The 23253-nt window shown below is 34.2% G+C and overlaps 4 protein-coding genes across 4 annotated transcripts; 2 read left to right on the top strand and 2 right to left on the bottom strand.

Moving 5' to 3' along the window:
• The first annotated feature begins 285 nt into the window (after positions 1 to 285).
• On the top strand, positions 286 to 1164 carry LOC125813433 (HMG-Y-related protein A-like). The gene is made up of 2 exons (XM_049492938.1): positions 286 to 435; positions 670 to 1164. Exons 1-2 carry the CDS (start codon positions 286 to 288, stop codon positions 1162 to 1164), a joined length of 645 nt encoding a protein of 214 aa, XP_049348895.1.
• Positions 1165 to 7039: 5875 nt separating this feature from the next.
• Positions 7040 to 7918, bottom strand: LOC125813384 (uncharacterized). Its single transcript, XM_049492884.1, has one exon. The coding sequence runs from the start codon at positions 7841 to 7843 to the stop codon at positions 7040 to 7042; it is 804 nt and encodes a 267-aa protein (XP_049348841.1). The 5' UTR covers positions 7844 to 7918.
• A 946-nt stretch (positions 7919 to 8864) lies between these two features.
• LOC125813393 (acyl-acyl carrier protein thioesterase ATL3, chloroplastic-like) lies at positions 8865 to 16041 on the bottom strand. The gene is made up of 5 exons (XM_049492896.1): positions 15757 to 16041; positions 14268 to 14368; positions 10819 to 10928; positions 9434 to 9529; positions 8865 to 9346 (listed from the first exon to the last, which is right to left on the bottom strand). Exons 1-5 carry the CDS (start codon positions 15954 to 15956, stop codon positions 9227 to 9229), a joined length of 627 nt encoding a protein of 208 aa, XP_049348853.1. The 5' UTR covers positions 15957 to 16041; the 3' UTR covers positions 8865 to 9226.
• Positions 16042 to 17206: 1165 nt separating this feature from the next.
• LOC125813362 (PHD finger protein At1g33420) lies at positions 17207 to 21497 on the top strand. The gene is made up of 6 exons (XM_049492860.1): positions 17207 to 17841; positions 18712 to 18838; positions 19162 to 19377; positions 19521 to 20138; positions 20253 to 21105; positions 21314 to 21497. Exons 1-5 carry the CDS (start codon positions 17505 to 17507, stop codon positions 21070 to 21072), a joined length of 2118 nt encoding a protein of 705 aa, XP_049348817.1. The 5' UTR covers positions 17207 to 17504; the 3' UTR covers positions 21073 to 21105; positions 21314 to 21497.
• The last annotated feature ends 1756 nt before the right edge of the window (positions 21498 to 23253 follow it).

The raw sequence follows: 23253 nt of genomic DNA, 5'->3' as shown, positions 1-23253 counted from the left end.
CTGTTTTAACGGGAAATGAAAGATATTTTTGGTTTTTTTTTTTTTCAACTAAATGATTTTATTTTGAGATGATACATGAGGTGTCTTTTTTAAAATAAATATTTTTTTAAAAATAAATCATCACCCAAAACGACAAAAAAAAAAAATCAAATTTCTCAACATAACCGCCCAAAAAAATTCTATAAATAGGGAATACCACCAGAAATGATGTATCTGTCAACACACCAAAAAAAAACTTTTGAAAATTCTAAGTTGCTGTAGAAGAAGAAGAATCTGGAGAAAGTCATGGACAAATTGAGAGAAGGAATTGTGAAAATGTCCAACAGTGAACCTAATGCGCCATTATCAGAGGCCCAGAACTCGATTCTTGAACAGCACCTTGATCGTTTAATGTCTGGTCTTCAGACTACCCCTGATCATCCTCCTTACGCTTGGGTAATTCATTTTTTCACTAAAGTTTGTGTTTTTTTTTAGAATTAACTGATTTGTAGAAAGTTAACTAATCTCATTTACTTTTTTCGAATTTTTTAACAAAACTAGAGTTGATTATTGGATAAAAATGTGTTTTTTGGTTATAGATTTCAATTTTGAGGAGGGGTTAGATCTTATGAATTTTGTTGATTAATGATGTAACGTATGATTCTAATCGAATGATTTGTTTTGTTATAGATGATTGAAAAGGCGTTGCAGGAATTGGACGAAGAAGAGGGTTCTAATGAAGACTCGATATCTGAGTTTATCACGAAGAATAATGACAGTTTGCCAAGGGCTCATACGACAATGCTGAAACATCATCTAGAGAACATGTGTGAAAGGGGGGAAATTGTTATGATTGATGAAGGACGGTTTTCGCTTCCTGGTGACAGTGAAAACTCGAATCCAAAGAAAAAAGTAAAGGGCAAGAGAAGGGGGAGTTCGTCAAATACACAAAAGAAGCAGCAGCAAAAGGAAAAAGAGGAGGATCCTCAACATGTGGTGCATTTGGAGCAACCGAAACAACAGGGTCGTGGGAGGCCTGCTAAGAACAAGGAAGACGAGGCCAAAAAAGGTGATGGCACAACTTCAGCATTGGCAACAAAGGAACCAGACGATCAGCGTGAGAGGGCTCTCAAGGGCCAGGAAGACAGGGTTGATCTAGATGCTGTACTTGTGAAGGACTCGTGATTGTCTAGAAGAAGCAAAACGATCAAGGACTAGGAAGGCGTTAGAAGGCACAGTAAAGTAGCATTCCTAGAAGTTCAAGTGTTGGCGGATACATTTTAGTTGTTTGTATTTCTCTATATACAATATTGTAATTCGAACTAATAGTGTTAGTTATTAGAAAGAAGCTATAGTATTATTTATTGTAGTTTTCTTTTCTGTAAGCTATGCTTGAAGTGCTGTGAATATTTATAAAATGTTGTAGTCTGAACCGTTGCCTTTAATTCTCTGTCTTGTTGTTGTGAACATGTTTTTTTAAAGATAGTCGATTTATCTCTTCACTTTGTTTGGAATTAACGTATGTGTATAGTTGATATATTTACTTGTCTTGTGAGATATTGATGCTTGAGTTCAATCTCTGTCTTGCTGTTGTGTACATTCCTAAAGTGAATTCCCCTCTTAACATTTTTTTTGAAATGAGACCTATTAGTATGTGTAATGTAATCAGCAAAAAATTAACTATTTGAATAGTAATGTTGATTTAATCATGTCAAGTCATCAAGAACATAATACTAGATGCAGAAGTAGGGCTGCTTTATCGGGCGGATAATTACATAGGAAAAATGAATTCGTGGATTATATAGTTTTCATTTTGACTGCTTGGAAAGTTTAGGGGTGGAGTGTTGTCATGCCTTCCGAAGGTTTAAGCTTGTTAGTTTTTGTCGTAGTATTAGTCGTACCGTTGTAGTTCTTGCCATAGGTCGCTTATTGTGTTTGTTGTTGTTTTTGTGTCTTTCTTGTAGACTTTATACTGTTTTTCTTATTAACGGTCTTCTTCTTTTACTTTGGTTTGATGCACTTGAGCCTAGGGTCTTTTGGAAACAGTCTATCTACCTCCACGAGGTAGAGATAAGGTCTGCGCACACTCTACCTTCCCCAAAACCCACTTACGATTTCACGGTTTGTTGTTGTTGTTGTTGATGACTGTTTGGGAAGTTAGCCTTCCTATGTATATATGGATTCTCCAAAAATACACTATCTTTTGGAGAATTCAACATGCATTCATTAATATTTTTAAAAAGTTCGACCAACGTAGAACAAAAGCTTTGACTTTATAAACATTATGGAGAGTTTGACTTTATCTACAATTGATGCTATCATTTGGTAGAGACTAGAAAATGATATCATCACTTTGGAACAGGCTATGAAAACCAACAATTTGAATGATACTTATAATTATCTCTTCATAGAATACATTTCTTTATAATACTCAAAAATAATAATGAAGTACGCAGTTGCAATAACTACCACAACATGGTGTAATATTCATCTACATACCAAAAATATATATATTGTAATTTGAATGATTTTTTTTTGTTAATGGCTTAATAATAATTAAATTCTCATACACCATAGATATGAGAGTATTAAAATTAAAGCTGTCAATATGGGCTAGCCCACCCCATCCGGGCTAACCCATATAGGTTTTGACATTTTACAGGTCAAGCCAGGCTAGTCCATTTTTGGTGTGGGCCAGAAAACGGTCGGCCCAACCCACAAGTACGTGGGCTACAGGCTTGTCGGGCCAACCCACTTTTTTAAAAGTTATATATTTTTTTATAATTATTAAATTAAATTATAAATTATAATTTAAAAATATTATCATAAATATCAATAAAACAATATTACATGGTGTTAATGTTACTACTTGTTAATCAAATCCACAAATAAAATTATCTTTATAATATTTATTAAGTTTTTTTCAAGTAAAAGTATAAATATCTAAATAGAAATATTAACCTAACTGTTTTGCAATGATTACAATAAAACACAAAAAATATGACAATATTCCAACCATAAAAATGTAAAAAATAAACTCCTTAAAAAATCATGAAACTTATGGCGTATCTAACACTTCATGAAACCTATGGCGTATCTAACAACTTCATGATCATCTTCATCAAGCATATCTGAATCAACTTGTGGGAAGGTTGTCTTAACATCTTCATTTTCATATGCAATTTATATGAGGTTTCAATTAGTTAAATATTTAAAAATAACTAAATTGAGAATTATAATATTAAATGTACACAAAAATATATTACCAGTTTGAGAAAAACCATGTAACCAGTTTCGAGTAGCAACAAGTGTTTGGACATTTTCATGGTGGATGCAACTACTATACTTAGTGATTTCCTAAAAAACTTTAAATAGATTTTGAGTTTGGATCTCTATAATTTTAAATTTTAATATTATATTATATTTTTTAATTAATTTGTATTAGCCCACGGGCCGGCCCTACCTATATTTCTCAAGCCCCACAAATCAACAGGCTTATTCAGGCCGGGCTAAAAAGCCCTTTTTTTAAATGGGCTCCAAAATTTTTAGCCCAGTCCTATTAAATCCCGGGTTAGGCCAGGTCGGCCCAACAGGCCTAGCCCATATTGACGGCTCTAATTAAAATTAGAAAAATAAGGTAATAAAGTGAATTTCGCTTAATTAGTAAGGACTCTTCCTCCTCTTTATTTCTCTCTCATTCTCCCTTTTTCTCTCTACCTCTATGTTCTTCTACTAGTTGACTGGAAGGTGAAATTGATAGACCCTTTTATTAAACTCTTTTCGGCGATGAGTTTTGAGGTAACCTAATTCCTCCGATCTGCTCGTCCTCTTGATGAGCTCAATGGTTTCGACATTGTCTGGACAATCATCGACAACACTCAGGTTCTATCGTTCTTGTTTTGATATTTTGTTACACTTACCTAATAAAGTTAACATAATTGTTCTATTATTTGATGTTTCTATTTCGATAACCTATGTTAGTGGCTTTTGGGTACGATGGTAGTTTAAGAATGTCTCCTCGATTAGGGTTAGGGTTTGGGGATACAGGGATGGTAAAAGTATCAAGAGAGATTCTAGATTGTGAGTTGAGTCTATAAAACATAGCGATATTAATAGCGAGGTCAAACGAGTTAGTAAATATTCTTAAGAAAAGGAAGATCAATATAACTTGTATCCAGGAAATCAAATGGGTAGGAACCAAAACTATCATTAGGCTAACCGATCATACTCCAAAAAATTGATTTCAAGTTCTCTAAAGACTATCTCTACAAAGAGGGTAAGCTGAATGAGACAATCGAAAGGGTCTTTTACATCAATAATGAATTTGTAATTGAAAACAGGAAGTGTGTCAATAAAAGATTGATCTACACTATTAAAGGTGAAAAAGTTGTTGTAATTGACCTTAATAGGAATCTAACAAGTAAGTGAAGCAAACCAGAAATGAAGAAGATGATTGCAAGAATTATGATGACAAGAAGTATAATTGAATTTTTTGAAGTTTTCAGTAAGAAGATTTTGATGAAAATGTGAAAGAACACAACTTCATGAATTTTAACAAGACCCCAAATCATATCTTCAAAATAACTACAAGAAAAACTCATCCAAGATTCTGTTTTTTTTTTTTTTTTTTTTGCTTTGTGACAATAGGAAATGAACAACACCAATGAAAACAGACTCAAAAGATTCAGTCTTTCTGAGACTTGAAAAAAAAGATTGATAAAAAGGTGAAAGAACACAACTTTCATTAATTCTGACATTTTTGTGAAAGAACACAACTTCATGTTAGAATTAATGAAAGGTGTGTTCTTTCACATTTTTATCAATCATTTTTCTAAAATTCTCAGAAAAAACTGAATCTTTCGAGTTTGTTTCCATTGGTATTGTTCATTTCCTACTATCAAAAATGTGAAAGAACACAGATTCATAAAGTTGTGTTTTTTCACATTTTCATCTATCTTCTTGCTGAAAACTTCAGAAAAATTCAATTATACTTCTTGTCATCATAATTCTTGTAATTATCTTCTTCATTTATGATTTGCTTCACTTACTTGTTAAGTTCCTATTAAGATCAATTGCAACAACTTTTTCACCTTCATGATATTGGTATAGATCAATCTTTTATTGATATACTTCATGTTTTCAATTACAAATCCATTATTGGTGTAACAGGCCTTTTTGACTGTCTCGTTCAACTTGCCCTCTTTGTAGCGATAGTCTTTAGAGAACTTGAAATCATTTTTCGAAATATGATTAGTTTGCCTGGTACAACGAAATGCATGGTAGAGTTATAATACATGGGAGATTTGGAGAGAGGCCCTAGAATCTAGAGGTTTCAGGTTAAGTAGAACTAAGACAGAGTACCTAGAGTTTATGTTCAATGACGTAATGTATAAGGTCGAGGTAGAAGTGAAGATTGATGCACTAGTCATAACTAAGGCATCAAGTATCTGGGGTCCATAATTCAAGGATGATTGATGATGATGTCGCATAATGTAATAGAGTAGGGCATCAAGTATCCGGGGTCCATAATTCGAAGGATCTGTCACTCAAGGGTTGAATATGAGAATGTCCCATAATATTGCTTTCACTATAAATCTCAGAGACACAGTGATGATAAGGGTGGAATATTGCACTCTAATCTAAGGAAAGTCTTGATGTAACTGATAAAATTGTTATCATGTGATTAGGAGGTCGTGAGTTCAAATTGTGGAAACAGCCTCTTTTAGAAATGTAGGATAAGATTGCATGCATTACTCCTCTATAATATATCTCTAATCTTTTCCAAATCTTGCATATAGTGAAAATTTAGTATATCGGACGGTCCTTTTTTAATAAGTCAAATACATAGGCGAATCTAAAATTTGCAAGTTTCGAGTACCATACCCTATGAATAGTTGTGTGGTTTCACTATTTACAAAAGATAAGATGAATAGGTTTTATATCGCCTACATCATAGCGAGAGTTTTGACTTGTTGGTTTGAGCGAGTCTTTAGTTAGGAGAGATGTTATGTTCGATTTTATTAAACCACAATTTTTTTAAAACAATAAAGCCTCCCTTAAATATTTCGAAATTTGAGTCTTCAGTATTCATCATTGGCATTGTACAGTTACTTATTACTGACGTGGCAGACTTTATATGTATACATACACATTCTTAAACATATATACATATTTTCAATCGAGATGTCTAGATGCCGTGACACCCTAAGACTTGTACATAGATCCGCCCCTAGTCAAATACAATAGGTAATCCCTCTAATTTGCTTTTCATTTTTATTTTTTGACACTTAATCTCAACCTTATTCCATTTTAACCTCTCAACATTATTTTTCATCTATCATTTAAATACAAAAAATAGTATCTTATATAAACTACTATTCAGCATGTGTTGATAAACATTTTTTTAGAAGTAGGAAACATTCCAATTAAATAATGTGTTTTTATCTTTTTCATGCCATCCAAGTCAGTTGAGCAAGTTAAGTCACGACTCGTTCATTGAAATATTCCTTCAATTATAATACAAATTAGATTTTAAAAAATACTAATTAATTCGAAATAAAATCTTGATAGAATTCTTAGCATCTAATCAATAAAATGGTGGGTAGTAGTAGAGTTATTTAAAATCGAACCGAAATTAATAATTTGAATTAAAAGATTGTTGATTTATCGCCTTATTGGTAATAGTTACTGGTTTAGCGATTTTAATAACAGTTTTTTATATCGAGTTATTAATTTTTAACGATTTGAAATTTTTTCTTAATAAATTAATCGATAATGATCAATAAACTCATATCTTAATAATTCTATATCATATGCATCCAAGGTATTAAACCTAATATAACACTAATTTATGTAGAAAGATTAAAATATTTACATATGAAATTTCATCTAATTTTGATACTACGAAGTAATTATATGCACAGACTAGAAGGAAGGATTTTCTTCCATCAACTATAATACAATTTTTTTTTAATGATAAGCTAATTTAGTTAGCTATAAAAAGAATATTAAAATTAATTACAAATTTCATCGTTAAATCAATCGCCAAATAAATTAGCACCTAAATAAATTTATGTCTAACGAAGTCATCGTCAACGATAACGGCGCCGGCGTTCCACCACATGCCACCGTCGACCTCCGTCACCATTTCCACCGGCGTTTTCGCTTTCCTCATATCACCAACCTTTACAACTCCGGCGACTTCATCTCTAACGTACACTTTCTCAACACCGCCGATACCCACCACTTTTCCTGTACCCCAATCGGCAAATATCGCCGGCGACTGACGCCTCATTCTCGCGTCGTAACCAGCTAAAACAACGCCGTTCCTCTCATCTCTCAATTCGGACCAAAAAACCATCGCCGGCGACGGCGATGGCAACGTCCGAAATTCACTCATCTTTTCTTCAATATTCAAATCCCAGAGCTTTACAACATTTTTTCCGGCGACAAATTCAGTTAACGGAAACAGTCCATAGCTGCTCCGTCGCCTTATAAGTCTTAAAATACTCTTTTTCCCACCCGCCACAGAAAAATCTCGATCACCTCTGGGTGTAATTATCTCTTCATCATTCGAAGACACGGACGAGCATTCATCGTCGTCATCATCAGAAAAGTCGAAGTCTTCGCTAAGATACTGAAGAATAGGCTCATCAGAAGGCTCAATTCTACGTAAGTAAATGAATGTAAACTTAATTCTTCCAAATAAAGTACTAAATGTAACAAATATGGCGAAAAACAGAGCACCCCATTTCCAGAAACTGTAAACTTCAGGAACATTTTCGATATTCGAAAGAGAAAAGAATTGAGAAATCAAAGATGGGTTCTGTAGATATTTAACATCAGATTCAAAATTGCTAATCATAGTTATGAATCTTTAAAGGTGTAGAGAAACTGTTTGATAAAATGCTTGAAAGAAAACTAGAATAGAAATTGGTTTGGAAAATTGAAAGGAATGGGAGGTATATATAATGGAGAATTGTGACAATCTCAATTTTTATCGATAAAATTGTCTTTGTGCTACATTTTCCTAAACCATACTATCACGGATCTATAAATAATATCGTTTTTTTCTAAATCATACTAACACAAGAATACTTTGTGCACTAGATCGACTTTCCTTATCCTACAAGGACAAGGTGGTGGTTAAGAGATAAAATAAGACTTTTGGTTAGTTGTAATTGACGTGGAGGATCATAATTGGTTAAGAATAAAACATGAAGAATATAGATATTCAAGAGATTCTTTGGTATAATGAGAAATTATAAAAATAAGTCATTTGTGACTCATCAGATGGTTAGACTTATCGCTTGTGGATAGTTGATTTTTTCCTTGACACGGTTCTATCTCTAGTTTTTATATATGGATTAAAGAAAACGTGAATTTTGTATCTGAATTATTAAGTATATACATAATTTTTTAAATTATTATGGATTCATATTAGAATAACTTTCGAAATAATATAACAAGGGTTTCTTTGCCAAATCAACAGGTCAAAACTATCAAATTACCAAAATATGCACCAAATAAAATTCATCAAGTTAGAATTTTGATCTATTCAGCCTTATATATTACTTTGAACTTTGGTTGAGTAAGAACAATTAGACTAGAATAATTTATTAGCCAAAAAAGGTATAATTCTTGACTTTTAACATTAAAATTTGGAAGAGCTAAATTGGAATAGAGAACTTCATGATCGATCTTTTTCCATTTGTATAAGTCAAAGTAGTTTAATTCACAATAAAAATTGGCCAGCTGACCAAATTATGACAGTCCTGTGTTATACTTGGATTATTTTTCAAACTATATTACTATGCAATTAGAGCAACAATGCAAACTTAACATACCACGTAAATAATTAAATGGTGAGCAATTGATAATCATTGTAAATTCGTAAATACTCACAAGTAAAGGGATTAAAAGTACACATTTCAATTAATCGAAGAAAAATGTGGTTAGATATTACAAGGACTAAATTCAGAAACTACAACAACATACCCAGTGTAATTCCACAAGCGAGGTATGAGGAGGGCGTTGTGCACCTAACTTTACCCCTTACCTTGTGAAGGTAGAGAGACGAGGACTAAATTTAACATTATTAAGAATTGAGGGAGCAAGAGTGTTATTAACCAAACAAAATACATACATTGCTAGATCTTTTGGGTCAGTATCTAAATAGACCAAATTTTCACTTCAGAGGAAAATGTTTTGATCAAAATAACTCTTATGGATTTTGTTGACAAGCACATTAGTTAGATGCCTCCTGGCGAAGGAACTGAACAAATTTTGCTCTGAACTCTGATGGAATTCGGACAGGACGGTAACTTTTATTAAGCCACACTGCTATTCCTCTTGCCTCTAAGATGGGCTGGAAAAAAGTAGTAACAGAATACATTAAGATATGCAAGTGGTTTTGCTCCCCAAAAAAAAAACGGCGGTAATAGTGGTAACTGACCTCTTGATCTGGAAGCTTGAAGATGAAGTGTTCGAAAAACAACCGAGCAGCTGAAGAATCAGATATTCGTGCTTTCACGACGAATCTATCTCCACTCTGAACCAATGATGAAAGCAATGAGAACAGGCAGGATAACACAAATTTCAAGCAGTTGTGTTCACGTTTGTAGTTATAAGAGATCAAGCAGTTCTGTTTACTAAGGTAATATTTTTAATCTGAAAAACTATATTCAGTTGACAACACTAACAAATACATGAACCATTAACAGGATAAAATTCCTGATCAGATAGAATTCCAGTCCATGACGAGGTAAATACTGAGATGTAGTACACTATGCCAAATGTCAAAAGCACTCCCCTCCGATCCTCTATTCTTTATCATTCTTATGGTAACATTTGGAGTGAGGGTAGAAAATATTTGAATTCGACAAAAGAATATCATACCAGGTCAAGATAACCAATGGGACCGGTAGAAAGGCACGTCAAATAAATTGGAGTAGCAACACCAAGTACACAGCTGCAAATGTTCAATGGTGTGTTTCAAAAAAATACTAGAAGCAGTTGTTGGCTGCAGAAGTCTTTTCAATCCACGTCGTATTTTATGCCTTTTGAGATATTTGATAATCAAGGCTGCCTCAGGCAAGTTAGAAGCGTAAGGCTCTTGGGAATTAATGCAACATGACAGAGGAGTTCACAGATATCTGATCAAGTAAGCTGGAAGCACAATTTCTTAGTCTAATGAATAACATTTGTGCATCACTTAGCGACAGAAATAGATCAGAAATTCTCCCTCAGGCAACCAAAAATGGTTCAGAAAAAAGAAGCTCATGTCCCCAGGTAAATGACTGAGTCTGATAGTACAGAACACAAGGTTCGTTTGAATAAATTGTCAACTTAGAGACAGATGATAAATTTCTAACATAATAGTTTGATTAAAATTGTAGAATAATCAATTGAAAGCATGCCAAATAACGATTAACAGAATGTAAACTAATACCTATTTGTTTGTACTGACTCCAATTCATGGTAAAGTAAAAGTTTCTTACTCAAGAGACAGGTCAAGTAATTAGAGATAAACAAAGACATTGTCCCAAGTAATTTGGAAAGACGGGAGTGTCACATTATAATCAGCTGTAAAAAGCTTCATTGGCCGACCCATCATCCATTTGACCTTACCCTTCTAACTATGCTTATCCAAACTTCTCACACTTGAAATTGAACATTTTAAGCCTTCTTCATTTCAATATGTTCCAAAGATCTATAATTCAAATTCAAAAGCAAAGTTTTGTGCCACGAAATTTAAATTGAATAGGACATTTAACCAAGGTCTAAAGTTTCTGGTTGCATATTAATTGGTTCTTAATGATGTTTAGATGAGGGTCATACCCTTAGAGGTGCTAGATACTTAAGTGACAGCTCTGTTAGTGCTAGTGCATCACCACTGCGTGCCACTTCATCAGCACTTATACCAATCCTTTCTAGAAGCTCATGACGACCTGTTTCATTTATTGAAAATAAGTCATAACGAACAAGATAGGTTATATATTATCATTTGTAAGTCTTTGATATGGACTACAATATCCAGTATTATGTAATAGACAATGAGGTAGGTCCTTCTACAGAAGGAGACTAGGGCAACAATCCCAGAATAACTTCATATTGATAACTACTTGGGTGTTTGGTATGAAAGGAAAATATTTTTCAATTTTCTCATGTTTGGCTGGTCAAATGCTTTGGAAAATATTTTCCTTAAAAATGAGGAAAAATGACTTCATTAATGGAAGTAGAGAAAACAAGCTTCAAAAGTGGCATTTCAAGTTTATTGTCTCTTCCCTACTCACCCAGCACCCCCAACCCCCACTATCCTTGAAACCCCACCCCGCCCAATCTCACCCCCATAATATTTTGCTAGATTACATATAAATATTTTTGAGATAATATTTTTTTACCTACTTACCAAACACTAGAAAATAAGTAAGAAATCTACTTTTTCCAAGAAAATATTTTCTAGGAAAACATTTTCCTTCATACCAAACACACAACAGCTAACTTTTTTTCTTGATCAGATGTAATGGATGAATGCCTTCCCTCTCGTAGATGAGGATCTGGAAAGAGAAACCCAATAGTTACAAGAACTGGGAGCCACAACAATTGTCAAATGAACCAAATTCTCTAACTTGGACACCACACAACAGAGTGAACTTTGCTGTGAAGTACATCACAACCCTTTTGGCCATGGAGGAGATTATGGAAAGCAAAAGCACAAGAAATTGTTGCGTGCTTCATCTGGATATTGCACGTGCTACTGGCCTAACTTAACACAAATTGCAGAAAACGGGAATGATGCTTTCTGCGATATGTTACCCTGCAAGGAGGGGGCAGAAGATAAAAATTATATGTTTCTAGTTTCTACGCTTCTCAATGGCCTCACAGCTACGGAAGTTCCTCCTAAGCATTTTTAATATGCAATAGACTATACCAAAACAGTGAAGAACCTACTATAGTATTGGAAAGCAAAGGACTTGGCATAGAACAAGAATATGTGACACAGTGCCAGTTTGCATCTGGTAGGTGTTTTGGACAGAAAGGAGTAAAGAATTTTTAAGAGCAACTCAGAAAGCATTTACAAGCTTAAATTTAAGATTTCTTTCTCTTCTTTCTGGTGTAGAAATGATATTATATGATACAGAAAATATGATAGAATTGCTCAGTTTTTCAGTAGATAGTACTGAGGAAGCAGAGGTTTAGTAACGCGCCATGTATATATGCAAAATGCAATACAAGCTTAGTGCTATTTTTTGAAGCAGTAAAAATTAGCTACTTTTCGAAACGGACAACTTTACTTGAGGTGAAAACCACCTTCTGGATTATCCAAAAAATATCAAATTGTTTCAAGAATATCCATTTTCTCCATACTCATCAATTTGTTTTTACTATATCATGAAAAAGGTTAGACCTTTCTGCGCATACAAAGTTCAAACCATTAAAAGATTAAACCTAGCTCCACTTTTGCCTCACTTCCACAAAATACTATAAAACTGCAATAGTTGCCATAACACTCATGTGCCATCAAATTAGTCACTTAATTTGAGTTGGAAAGAGTACTTATTAAAAGTGTGAAAATAATCAGTAAAAAAAAGAACTATACAGAAGTATAACTTTCTCGAACTCTATCCGCTCATAATAATCAACTAAAACAACTATCACCTTTTGGAGTTCCATGATCTGTTCTTAAGTTATCTAAATATAATTGTTTGCCTCTAGCAATGTGACACTGGGTTATCTCTTATTAGTTTCTATTTAACTGGATGGCTAAACTGTGATTATTTTTCTTTTAACTGTTCTTTTAGGTCAAAGGTCCTGATCATATTCGATTTTTTTTCTTTGATAAGGTAAAGTTTTATAAATGTAACATACATCAAGTGTATGCTGTTATAGAGAACAGAACACATCAAAGGTAGTCATCATTAACTGTGTAGTGAGCTAAATAAAGTCAACCATGGCCTTCCACATCATGAGTATAATGTATGTTTGCCTTGTTGCTCCAAAATGAAAGCAAAGAAGTACAATTATCAAGACTAGTGACATTCTCCTTTTTGCCTTCAAAAATCTCTAGTTTCTCTCTTTCCAAATAATCCACCAGATTGTCTGATCATATACTAACATTATGAACAAGTAACTGTTCAATTACTTTAAGCTTTGAACTCAAGATTCTGAAGGATCTTATTTTTTCACCTACAGATTCCAGTGAACTCTGTCTGTTCTAGCTAAAATCCATACGCCAAAATTTGTAATAACAGTAGTATACTGGCTCCATTTTTGGAATTTAGCATGAGAAACTCTGCAGTTGTTAGTTTAATACTTTCTTTATAAGGCAAGTTTAAATCCCTCAAAGTATTGATCTTGACATACACATAGAGCTAATTTAAGTCATTTAAAGTAATGATCTTGTCAGTACCCTTCAATTAAAATTTAAGTTCCTGCTTTCCCTTTTTCCCATTTCTTTTTTCCCATGAGAAGGAAAAGGGTTAGTGGAACAAAGCAAGGATGTAATCAATAATAGTGGAGGAACTAGAAAGATCTGATATAAATTTACAGAATTTTAAACAGAAATTTATATTGATTATTAAGAAACTCAATTTGTATACATAGGTCATGCACAACGTAACAGGCCTTCTTACATTGGAAAGACTTGAATTTGTATTATCCTTGGTTCAGTATCACGGGTATTCAGGTAATGATCCATGACAATTACTTAACAACATTTGAATAGACATATTATTAACTTCTTTTTTGATTAGGATAGACATATTATTAACTTAAAATTATCTCTAATTCGGAAAGAGAGCTACTAACTGAGCAAAGTTCTGGCCGAACAACTATTTGGCAATCAATTATGTTCACATACAAATTGGATATTGGCTTTATCTTTAGTATGTGTAAACGCAAGATTCAAACAGTCATTGACCACATAAGTTCCCTTCAAATTTGGTATTCAATATGTTCTAGTAATAAGCAGAGCAAAGGAAATCATATTCATTATCCAAAATTTGGATGACATCATCTCAAGTTATTGAGAGAGAAAACGCATTCCATAAACAAGGGTAACAGATGATCTAACTATAGGGTCACAAAGAAGTAACATAGAACAGATACAGAAGATCCTTTTACAGTAATTTCTAGTTTTCTACTCATAACAGTTGCCAGAAAAATTTTCTCCCTTGAATAAATCTTTTTTCATCAAAAGGGAAAAGCGCAGTTTTTTTTATGAATGAAAACACATGTATGATATGGTAGTTGTAAACTGAAGTACAGATCAAAACCATAAACCTTACCATGTTGGCAATAACTTGCATAAGTAGCATTGTTTACAACACCATACTGATCCAATTCATAGTCCCGGACTTTGAGTTCAACTTCATGAAACTCAGCCATTCTGCATAGCAAGAGCAAAAGGTAAGCTCATGTAAATAGGAAAAAATAGACTATGTCAATGAGCAAACTAAAAACATCAATTCTTGCTGAAACTTAAAATGAAACTACAAGAAAGGTGAATCCTATATAACACTTGACACAACAAGAATCAAGGATTTTCCATTTTTCTTCCCAAAATAAACTTTTTCCAGAAATCTGAAAGGAAAAATACATTAAATTGAATCAATCATTTGCCCTCAATTGTAGAAATTGAAAATGCACAAACCCTTCATTAAGATGGAGAAAACATAGGTTCTAATCAAGTTCAAACCTAACAGAAGCTACAGTAAAACCAATCAATCAACTATATCTAAAGCTCAAACTAGTTAAAACCAACTACATAAGTGCTCTGCCTATTCAGTCAAAGTCTAGTGGACACATGCCAATAAATTCAATATTCAGAGAATTTGATCATAATTAGACTGATTTACCCTAATCGTCAACCTAGACAACCCCCATCCTTCATCCAAAGCATGATCGGGACTATGTTTTGTCACATCGGATGAATTTTAATGGAACTATAAGTTGCTACCCGAGACACCTTTCTATATTCAGTAACAATTTGATTTCAAACTTCCCATTTTACGAGATCACCCTGACACCTTTTTATATTCAGTAACAATTTGATTTCAAACTTCCCATTTTACGAGATCACCCTGACACCTTTCTATATTCGATAACAATTTGATTTCAAACTTCCCCTTTTACGAGATCACCCTAAGACATCTTTCTATATTCAATAACAATTTGATTTCAAACTTCCCATTTTACGAGACCACCTTGAGACACCTTTCTATATTCAGTAACAATAACTTGCCATTTTACGAGATCACCTTGAGACACCTTTCCCTTTTCAGTAACAATAACTTGCAATTTTACGAGATCACACTAAAGACACCTTTCCCTATTCGGTAAAAGTTTTGACTTCAAACTGCCATTTTCGAGATCACCCTGAGACACCTTCCAATATTCACTAACAATTTGACTTCAAACTTGCCATTTTACAGATCACCTTGAGACACCCTTCTATATTCAGTAACAGTTCGACTTCAAACTTGCCATTTTATGAGATCTCCTTAGACACCTTTCTATATTCCGTAACAATTTGACTTCAAAATTCTCACTTTACCAAATCACATTTCTATATTTAATAACACTTTAACTTTAAATTTCCCATTTTACTAGATATTTACAGCCATACAATATATATATACATACACACAGACACATATATAGATTAATTAAGATCACAAACTTAAAAGGTCTTTCTTTTTATCCATAAACTCCCTGCCTAATCAAATACTTCAGATAAACTGGGACTGATGGAGTAAGAGATATATACATACATACCCTTGGTTACCTTTGAGATCAAATGCATGAGCTTCAAAACTCCTCAATTTACTGACGGATAACTGTAAATTTGGAAGCAGGAGTTGCCGGTGAGGAATGACCGGTAATGTAAACGGTGGCCGATGATTCGGCAACAGTGAGTTCCCGACTGAAGTGGATCCAATGCTGCGAATCAAAGGGGAAGCGAGGGATTGAGACATTTCTGCCCTCCAAAAAATGGTGAAGAATTTGCAGAGGTAGAATAGACGGAGATTAGAAGAATTGGGAAATTTGTTTCAAGTATGTGTAGGGGTCTTGGAGCACGTGATAGGCTCGTGACAGCGAATTGGCAAAAACAAGGTGAGCTCAAAATGTGTTGTGTAGGTGATGCTTCCTAGTTCCTACTTTCTAGGACGGGTGTATAGGGTGGCAAATGAACGGTTTGAGGTGAATTTGGATCGATCAAAATGAGTTGAGTTAATATATTATTATATATAGATTTTTTTGTATATTGATAGTTTCGATAATTATATATTTTATTTAAGTTCTAGATATAATATATACATAGTTTCGAGAAGGTATTGATATATTTAATGTAATGTACATAATATGTATATACATAAATGTATTCAATATATTTATGTATAATTGTATAATTTAAAAAATAATGAAGCTATAACTATACCTTAATTAGGTGTCCTTTTGTGACTTTTTGGTACCAATTACATATCCAAAAAAAAAAGGTGTCATAGGGAAAGCGGGAGAGAAAGGGGAAGAGAAAGAACGGGAGATTATGTAATTATTTTAAAATATAATAAAATTTTAATAATATGGTAAGAAAATTTGTCTAATTAGATAATTTTTTTCATAAATAAATAAAATAATATTTAAATATATCTAAAGTTTATTTGAATAAATAAAGAGTCGTAATTTAGCTAGCACAATTTAACTAAAAATTTTATCAAAAAACCAATATATATACATATTTTGGATATTGGAGAAAAGATGATTTTAAAAGGAACATTTAGGTACTTTTTCATGATATCAAAATCACAATATTAAAAGTTTTTAATTTGATATCTACCGTACATCGGTATATAACCCCCACCAAAATTTCACACATTCATTCACCATTCAAATTCCAAGGGCATACCTGTCATTTAATATCAATCTCTATCTTCCTTAACAAGAAAAAAACACATAGTATTTATTAAATATCACTATCAAAAGACAATTTAATTACGATTTTCCCAACCACCAAAGTTCTTGAACCTTTCCTCAAATGTCCCTCCAATTACCCTTCAAGGGTATTTCAGTCAATTCATAATACTTAATCTTATTTATAGTATTAAAAATATTTATTATTTCACTCTTATCCATCCGTATTCCTTAATCCCTTTAACTTTGCTAAACCGACTTTAAAATTATTATTTTTTCTCTAAATATAAAAGAATTTGGAGAAAATAAAATAATATAAAAGTACAGAAAAGCCCCAAAAATTTTACCAAACCCTAATTTCTCACTCCGAAATAAACGTTCTTCAAGACTTTTTCCCTCCTCTCCTCTTCTTTTCCTCTTTCCCTCTCAACAATACAACTCCTCTTTCCCTCATCCTCTCTGCATCTCTTCTCTGTGGAATTTTGTTTATTGATAGGATAGTAGACGTCCGATCTGGGAGTATTCGGTTCAGATCTGTGACGAGGATTGAGATTTCCGACCTCACGCGCCGAGATCTGGGTGATACGCGCCGAGATCAGTTTAAAGGAGGTATGGTAGTGAATGGTAGGCCGATGAAGAGGTTGAAGAGGAGAGTCACGGCAGACCTCAACGACTTCCTTACCTTCCCCGACGACGGTAATACCGCCGGTACGGGACCGTTCAGGACGACGGTGAAGGAGTTTTTATCGAAACATGCGCTTTTGCCGCCGCCTTCTTCGTTGTTTCCTCACCTTCTGACGTGGCAGATCCTCTTCCGCGTCGGAGATCTCACTGACGGCGACTGTAACGGCAACGGTGACTCTTCTCCACCTGTTGTCTGCCTCGATGTAATCGAAGAAGACGTCGCCAGATGTAGATCCGTTTATTGCGACCAGTGCCGAGTCGTTGGTGAGTTTTCCCACCGATAAATTAAATCTGTTCATACTAATTTTGGAGGTGTTCGCCGGACTTCCGTTACGTTCGATGGACTCGATAAATCTGAACCGTCCAGTTGTCACTCAGACTTTCTGTTAGAAACAAAATCTACTAAAAACTGAGCTAAAACAGCGCCAGCTCACATTGATCCTTTTCTTAATTAACAAGTAAAAAATATTAATTAATTAATTAAAAACGTGGGGTCCAATTAAGTGTGGGTCCTTCTGAGTTGATGAAAATTGATAATTGCTACAGTCAGTTCCCAAAGTCTTTTCTGTTGAATTTACAGATATAACCTTCCTGGATGAAGGGAGGAAAACGACTTGAAAGTGTCACTTGTATAGCGGACAATTACGTAATTTTTGTAGGATGTGAGCCTCATTCTACTTGTTAGGCACGTTCTTTTATTTTGTCTTTGACCAAATTGCCTTGACTTGAGCAATTGTATGATGATGTGGCATGATGACGACGTTTGTGAAAATTGTAGTATGGGAAAAAATTAAGCTTTTTTCTTGCGTACCTAAGCAAAAAATATTATTCTAAAGCATTTGTATATAATCTGGATAAGTATTGATGGGAGCTGTGGCGTGGTTGGGATGGGGGGTACGAGGTTGAGATGAAGTTGAGGTATGTTTAGAGGATTGAGATAGCTTGTTTTTCGAGAACTAGTCATTAATCTAATTATAAAGTTTTACAGAGTAATCACCAATATAGAAGTACATCACAATTTTTATAGATGAAGTTGACATATATTTGATAATATCTTTTGTAGTTTGGAAGCAAATTGAAGAATTGAAATATTTGGTTGAATTGTGTTCTTCTCTTATTCTTGTTGGTTTATAGGTTGGAGCAGTAATCCAGTTTGTGCAAAGCGTTTCCATTTTATTATTAAGGCTGATGGAAACTCAGTTGGGGGTTATAACAAATCCTGTGCTGGGTGTGGTGAAGCCCTTCACCTATCCGAGGCTAGGTAAGAATTTATACACTTTCCCTTTGAGTTTTCTTGTTTAAGTTGAAATTGTTCTTTTTCCTTTTTGGTGTTGCTTCATATGTCATGGTATTCATATGCTAAATGTTCCCTCTTTACCATCCTTCATGTGTTTCCATTGAATTTTGTAATATGATTTAGTCATTTAGGAAACATGTTGGGTAATTGAGATAATTTGTGGATCTGGTCTGCAGCTTCAAGGTTGCTTTAAATCCTCTTGCCAATGGCTGTGAACTTTTTTATTGTGTATCTTGATCTTTGTTTTATTGAAAAATGTGGGGCTAAATACATTAATTTGTTGTCAGGTGCAAGTCATGCAATCATGTCATGACCGCAGAAGATGTTGAAGATTGGATGTATCATCAGTTAGAGGATACCAGTCATCTTCTGCATGGTGTGATTCATTCCAATGGCTATGGACATCTTCTCAGGGTAAACGGTAGAGAAGGTGGATCCAGGGTGCTTTCTGGAAGTCATATAATGAATTTCTGGGATAGGCTCTGTAAAGTCCTTGGAGCAAGGTAAGCATAATTTGTATTAGATGTTATGTCGTTGGAATAATAAAATTTGACATGTTACCCCAAGTACTGAAGGCAATATTCTATAGTTTGGTTCTCCAATGAGCTATATTTGATGATTTAGTCGTGTATTTCTGTATGATCAGAAAAATCAGCGTGATGGATGTTTCAAAGAAGTATGGTTTGGAATTACGCCTATTGCATGCCATCACAAAAGGTCACCCATGGTATGGTAAATGGGGTTATCAGTTTGGCGCTGGTAGTTTTGCTCTGACTCAAGATTCTTATAGACAAGCTGTAGAGAACCTTTCTTCTCTGCCCTTGACCATCTTTCTATCTCAAGGACGGAAGCCTCGCACTCGTCTGCAGGACTTGATTTCATTTTATCAGTCCTTGTCAGATAGTGAACTTGTAAATATTAGAGATCTTTTTCTTTTCTTAACTAGTTCAATCCGTGATGCCCATAAACCTGGCTCAGGAGCTGATGAGGCCACTTGTAAGAAGCGTAAAACTTGCAACTCCAAGGTCTTATGTGCATGGACCAGTACTGACATTTTACGTGTTGAAGAAGCAATGTTTAGAGTACTACGGGCTGTCTCTGGGCCCAATTGGGTGAGCTGGCGTGCTCTTAGAGGTGCTGTGTGTAAAGCTGGTCCTCCTGAACTCCTTGATTATTGCCTAAAGGCACTCCATGGAAAGCAGGCAGCTGACGGACTGGTTGTCAATTCCCGCAGCGTTTCTGGTTCTGGTGCTATGGAGTATAAGTCAGTAAATCCATTCTTCTTTGAGAACTCCATATTTACAATTTTGTATAAGTCACATTGTGTGCGTTATAGTTTTTTTTGCTTTCTCACTGAATTTTCTCTGACTTGATGCAGAATTGAGCGTTGCAACCCAATGGTCAATGTGAATATAAATGAGAATGGATTGCCTTGTACTCCGAACCTCCCATCTGAGGAACATCTGCGTCGAGATCTGAAGTACTTGTACGATTGCATGCTAAACCCATCAACAATGTCTAATCATGTTCCCTTAATCAAAAGGGAAGTGGCAGTTGACTCTGCTACTACTGTTCTTGATTGCAAGCAATTTTTGAAGGTATATCAGCCTGAAAGATTCTTGCCTATCCCAAAATCAGATGCAATCCAAGTGCTATGTGAGGTGGACATCATGGAACAATCTGATGTACATTCCAGAAACCCTCCTCCGGAATTATTAATTCTCCCCTCGGATGCTACCATTTCTGACTTGAAGGCAGAGGCATCAAGGACATTTCAAGATGTATACTTGATGTTCAGAAGATTCCAAGCTGATGAGCTAGTTGGATATGGTGGTGTGAATGAATCTACTCAGGTCAAACTCCTTCTAGGATCTGCTGAATTTGTTACAGTCAGAGGAAAATTCCTGGGGAAAAATGGGCTGAGTAAGTATAGAATGGAAAGAGGAATGGAGAGATGGACTGTAGATTGCTTCTGTGGAGCAAAGGATGATGACGGGGAGAGGATGTTAGCTTGTGATGTATGCAGTGTTTGGCAGCACACCAGATGTGCCGGTATCCCCGACTTGGATGCTGTTCCTGCCAAGTTCATTTGTCTTAGGTGCAGATGTCTTAGTAAGACTATGAATACAAGCGGTAATTGTAAGGATGAATCAGTTGCTGGTGTGGGATTAGGGAAGAACCTGGCTCATGTTGTCTAGAGCGTGCTGGGATTTTTAATAATGCTGTAATATGTAAGTAATCTATAAACTTATATAAACAGTTTCTTGGGTAGACAACAAAATCAGATAAAAAAGATAAAACAGATTTTCTGAAGTTGTCTGGCATTTCGTAACTTAATAGATATCAATGCTATTTATACTCCTGTGAATGTAGTAAAATGGTCATTGTCATTTAGATGTCAAACTAAAATATTTCTTCTTCCTGCCTTCTTCTTTGCAGGTGGGTTCAATTATTGAATTGAGACCATATCAAGCATATAATGTAAATACCAAGTCTTAAGTATGGCTTTGGAGAGTTGTGGTGTATGAGATTGGAGGATGGCTCTATTCGAGGTATATCTACTGTGTTATACATAGTGCATGGTCTGTACTATAGGACTTCTCTCATATGTTACTTGGTGTTTGTGCAGTAAATGGAGGTCTCAGTTCTTGCTTGCATAATTGGTGCTGAGAATATTTTGCAGAATCTAGGATGTTCATGGGTGAAATTTTGAACTACCAGTCGAACTTTTAAAACTTGGAAGATCAAAGATGTTGTGATCAGCCAACTCCCTCCTAATCAAAGATGATTTTACGATGTCTGGACTTCTATATGTGATTTTTGAAATTTTGCTGGTGACAGCACAATTCATCTTCTTCCTGAGTTGTGTTTCCAGGATACAGGTTAGCATGCTAATGAGGACTAGCCTGTGCTGCAATTAACTGAATTTAGACAAAAATAAGCATGACAGGGAGGGTTTATCAAGTTTTTCAACAAAGTGTCATTTGGCTTCTTACATTCCAATGTGGAGACAAACAAGTGCTGTCTGAGCGTTGATAGAGTTCACAAGATACGTGCGGAACAATCGTGCTGAAAATGTATATAATTCCTTTTCTTTTTTAAATACCCTCGATGTCAAAGATGTGGCTTGAAGCAAGTCGTTTCTTGTCGTGGCAAGCTAAAGAATGTAACTTTGCTTTACATTCGAGGAGTATTTTTACAATCTTGTGTTGGTTGAGACGTGTGTATCTGTGTGAATTTCTAGCCATATTTACGCATTGAGGACTAGCCTCTACTCAAATGTCTTTTCTCTCTATTTAATGGAGTTAGAAACAGTGGAACAATGCTTTTTCCTTCTTCAGAAATTTACATTATGATAGTGCTTATGTTGGCATTATGAATTTCAAGTCTTGTTTAGGCTTTAACCTTGTTTATTTTTTAATCAATTGTGAATTGTCTAAATCCGCTTAATATTTTACATCATTGAACACAAAGTGATACAATTATCCTGAGTTTGTGTAGGTTGGTTATAATTTTCGTAGGAGTAGTTGGTTATCATTTTCGTAGAGAAGAGGAAAGAACAATATCTTGAAGATGGAGTTACTCTTAATAATATGTTCAAAGTATTAAAATGTTCTTTAAATTTGTTATCTTAAACAATTGTTATGTCGAAAGTTCAAATTAACGAATTGAAAAAAAATGATATTTAAAAATTAAAAAAAAAAACTATAAAGGAAAGTAAAATAAATTAGATAACATGTTAAAAGTATTCCAAATGTTTAGGATAAAGAAAATGTAGTTTTGAGTTAAAGATTTAGATAATGATCATGAAAAATGGTGTTAATAACATGCAGTATTTTCACTCACTAATTGAAGTGTAAAGTGCTATGTACGCATATATGAAATATCCGTTTTTAACTTTCTCAAATTTGTATGCTTCACCATAATCTCCATTAATGGGCATAAATTCAATGTGTTTCACACTTTCTATCAGCTGCATGTTTGGGATAATATCAGAACTTGAATCAATAGGATTTGAATTTGACAACATCTCGTTATAAGTTATATATATATATATATTATAAAATTGGCTATTCATATTTTTCTCCTTAATTTTGAGCATATTTGAATTGACTTAATTTAAATATTTTTTCGTGTTCAAAGAAAAAGAAATTTACGTTTAAATATTCATTTTTAAGTTTTAAAAAATACAAATAAATAAATAAAAAATTAGAATTCCTAATTTATGACAGTATTCGGATCCTTATTTGGATACAAATAGTTTTATGCTAGGCGGGCGGGCGGGTCTGAGCCCATTAACCGAACCGTCAATAATTAGCGTTGTTTAAAAGCTACGTTGCCTATTTGTATGTTACGGAGACCTTTTTGATAGGTCTTTT

This window comes from Solanum verrucosum, unplaced genomic scaffold (genome assembly GCF_900185275.1).
Source record: "Solanum verrucosum unplaced genomic scaffold, falcon-dt-bn FXZP01000203.1, whole genome shotgun sequence".
Lineage (NCBI taxonomy): Eukaryota > Viridiplantae > Streptophyta > Magnoliopsida > Solanales > Solanaceae > Solanum > Solanum verrucosum.
This window is presented reverse-complemented; position numbering and strand designations above follow the sequence as displayed.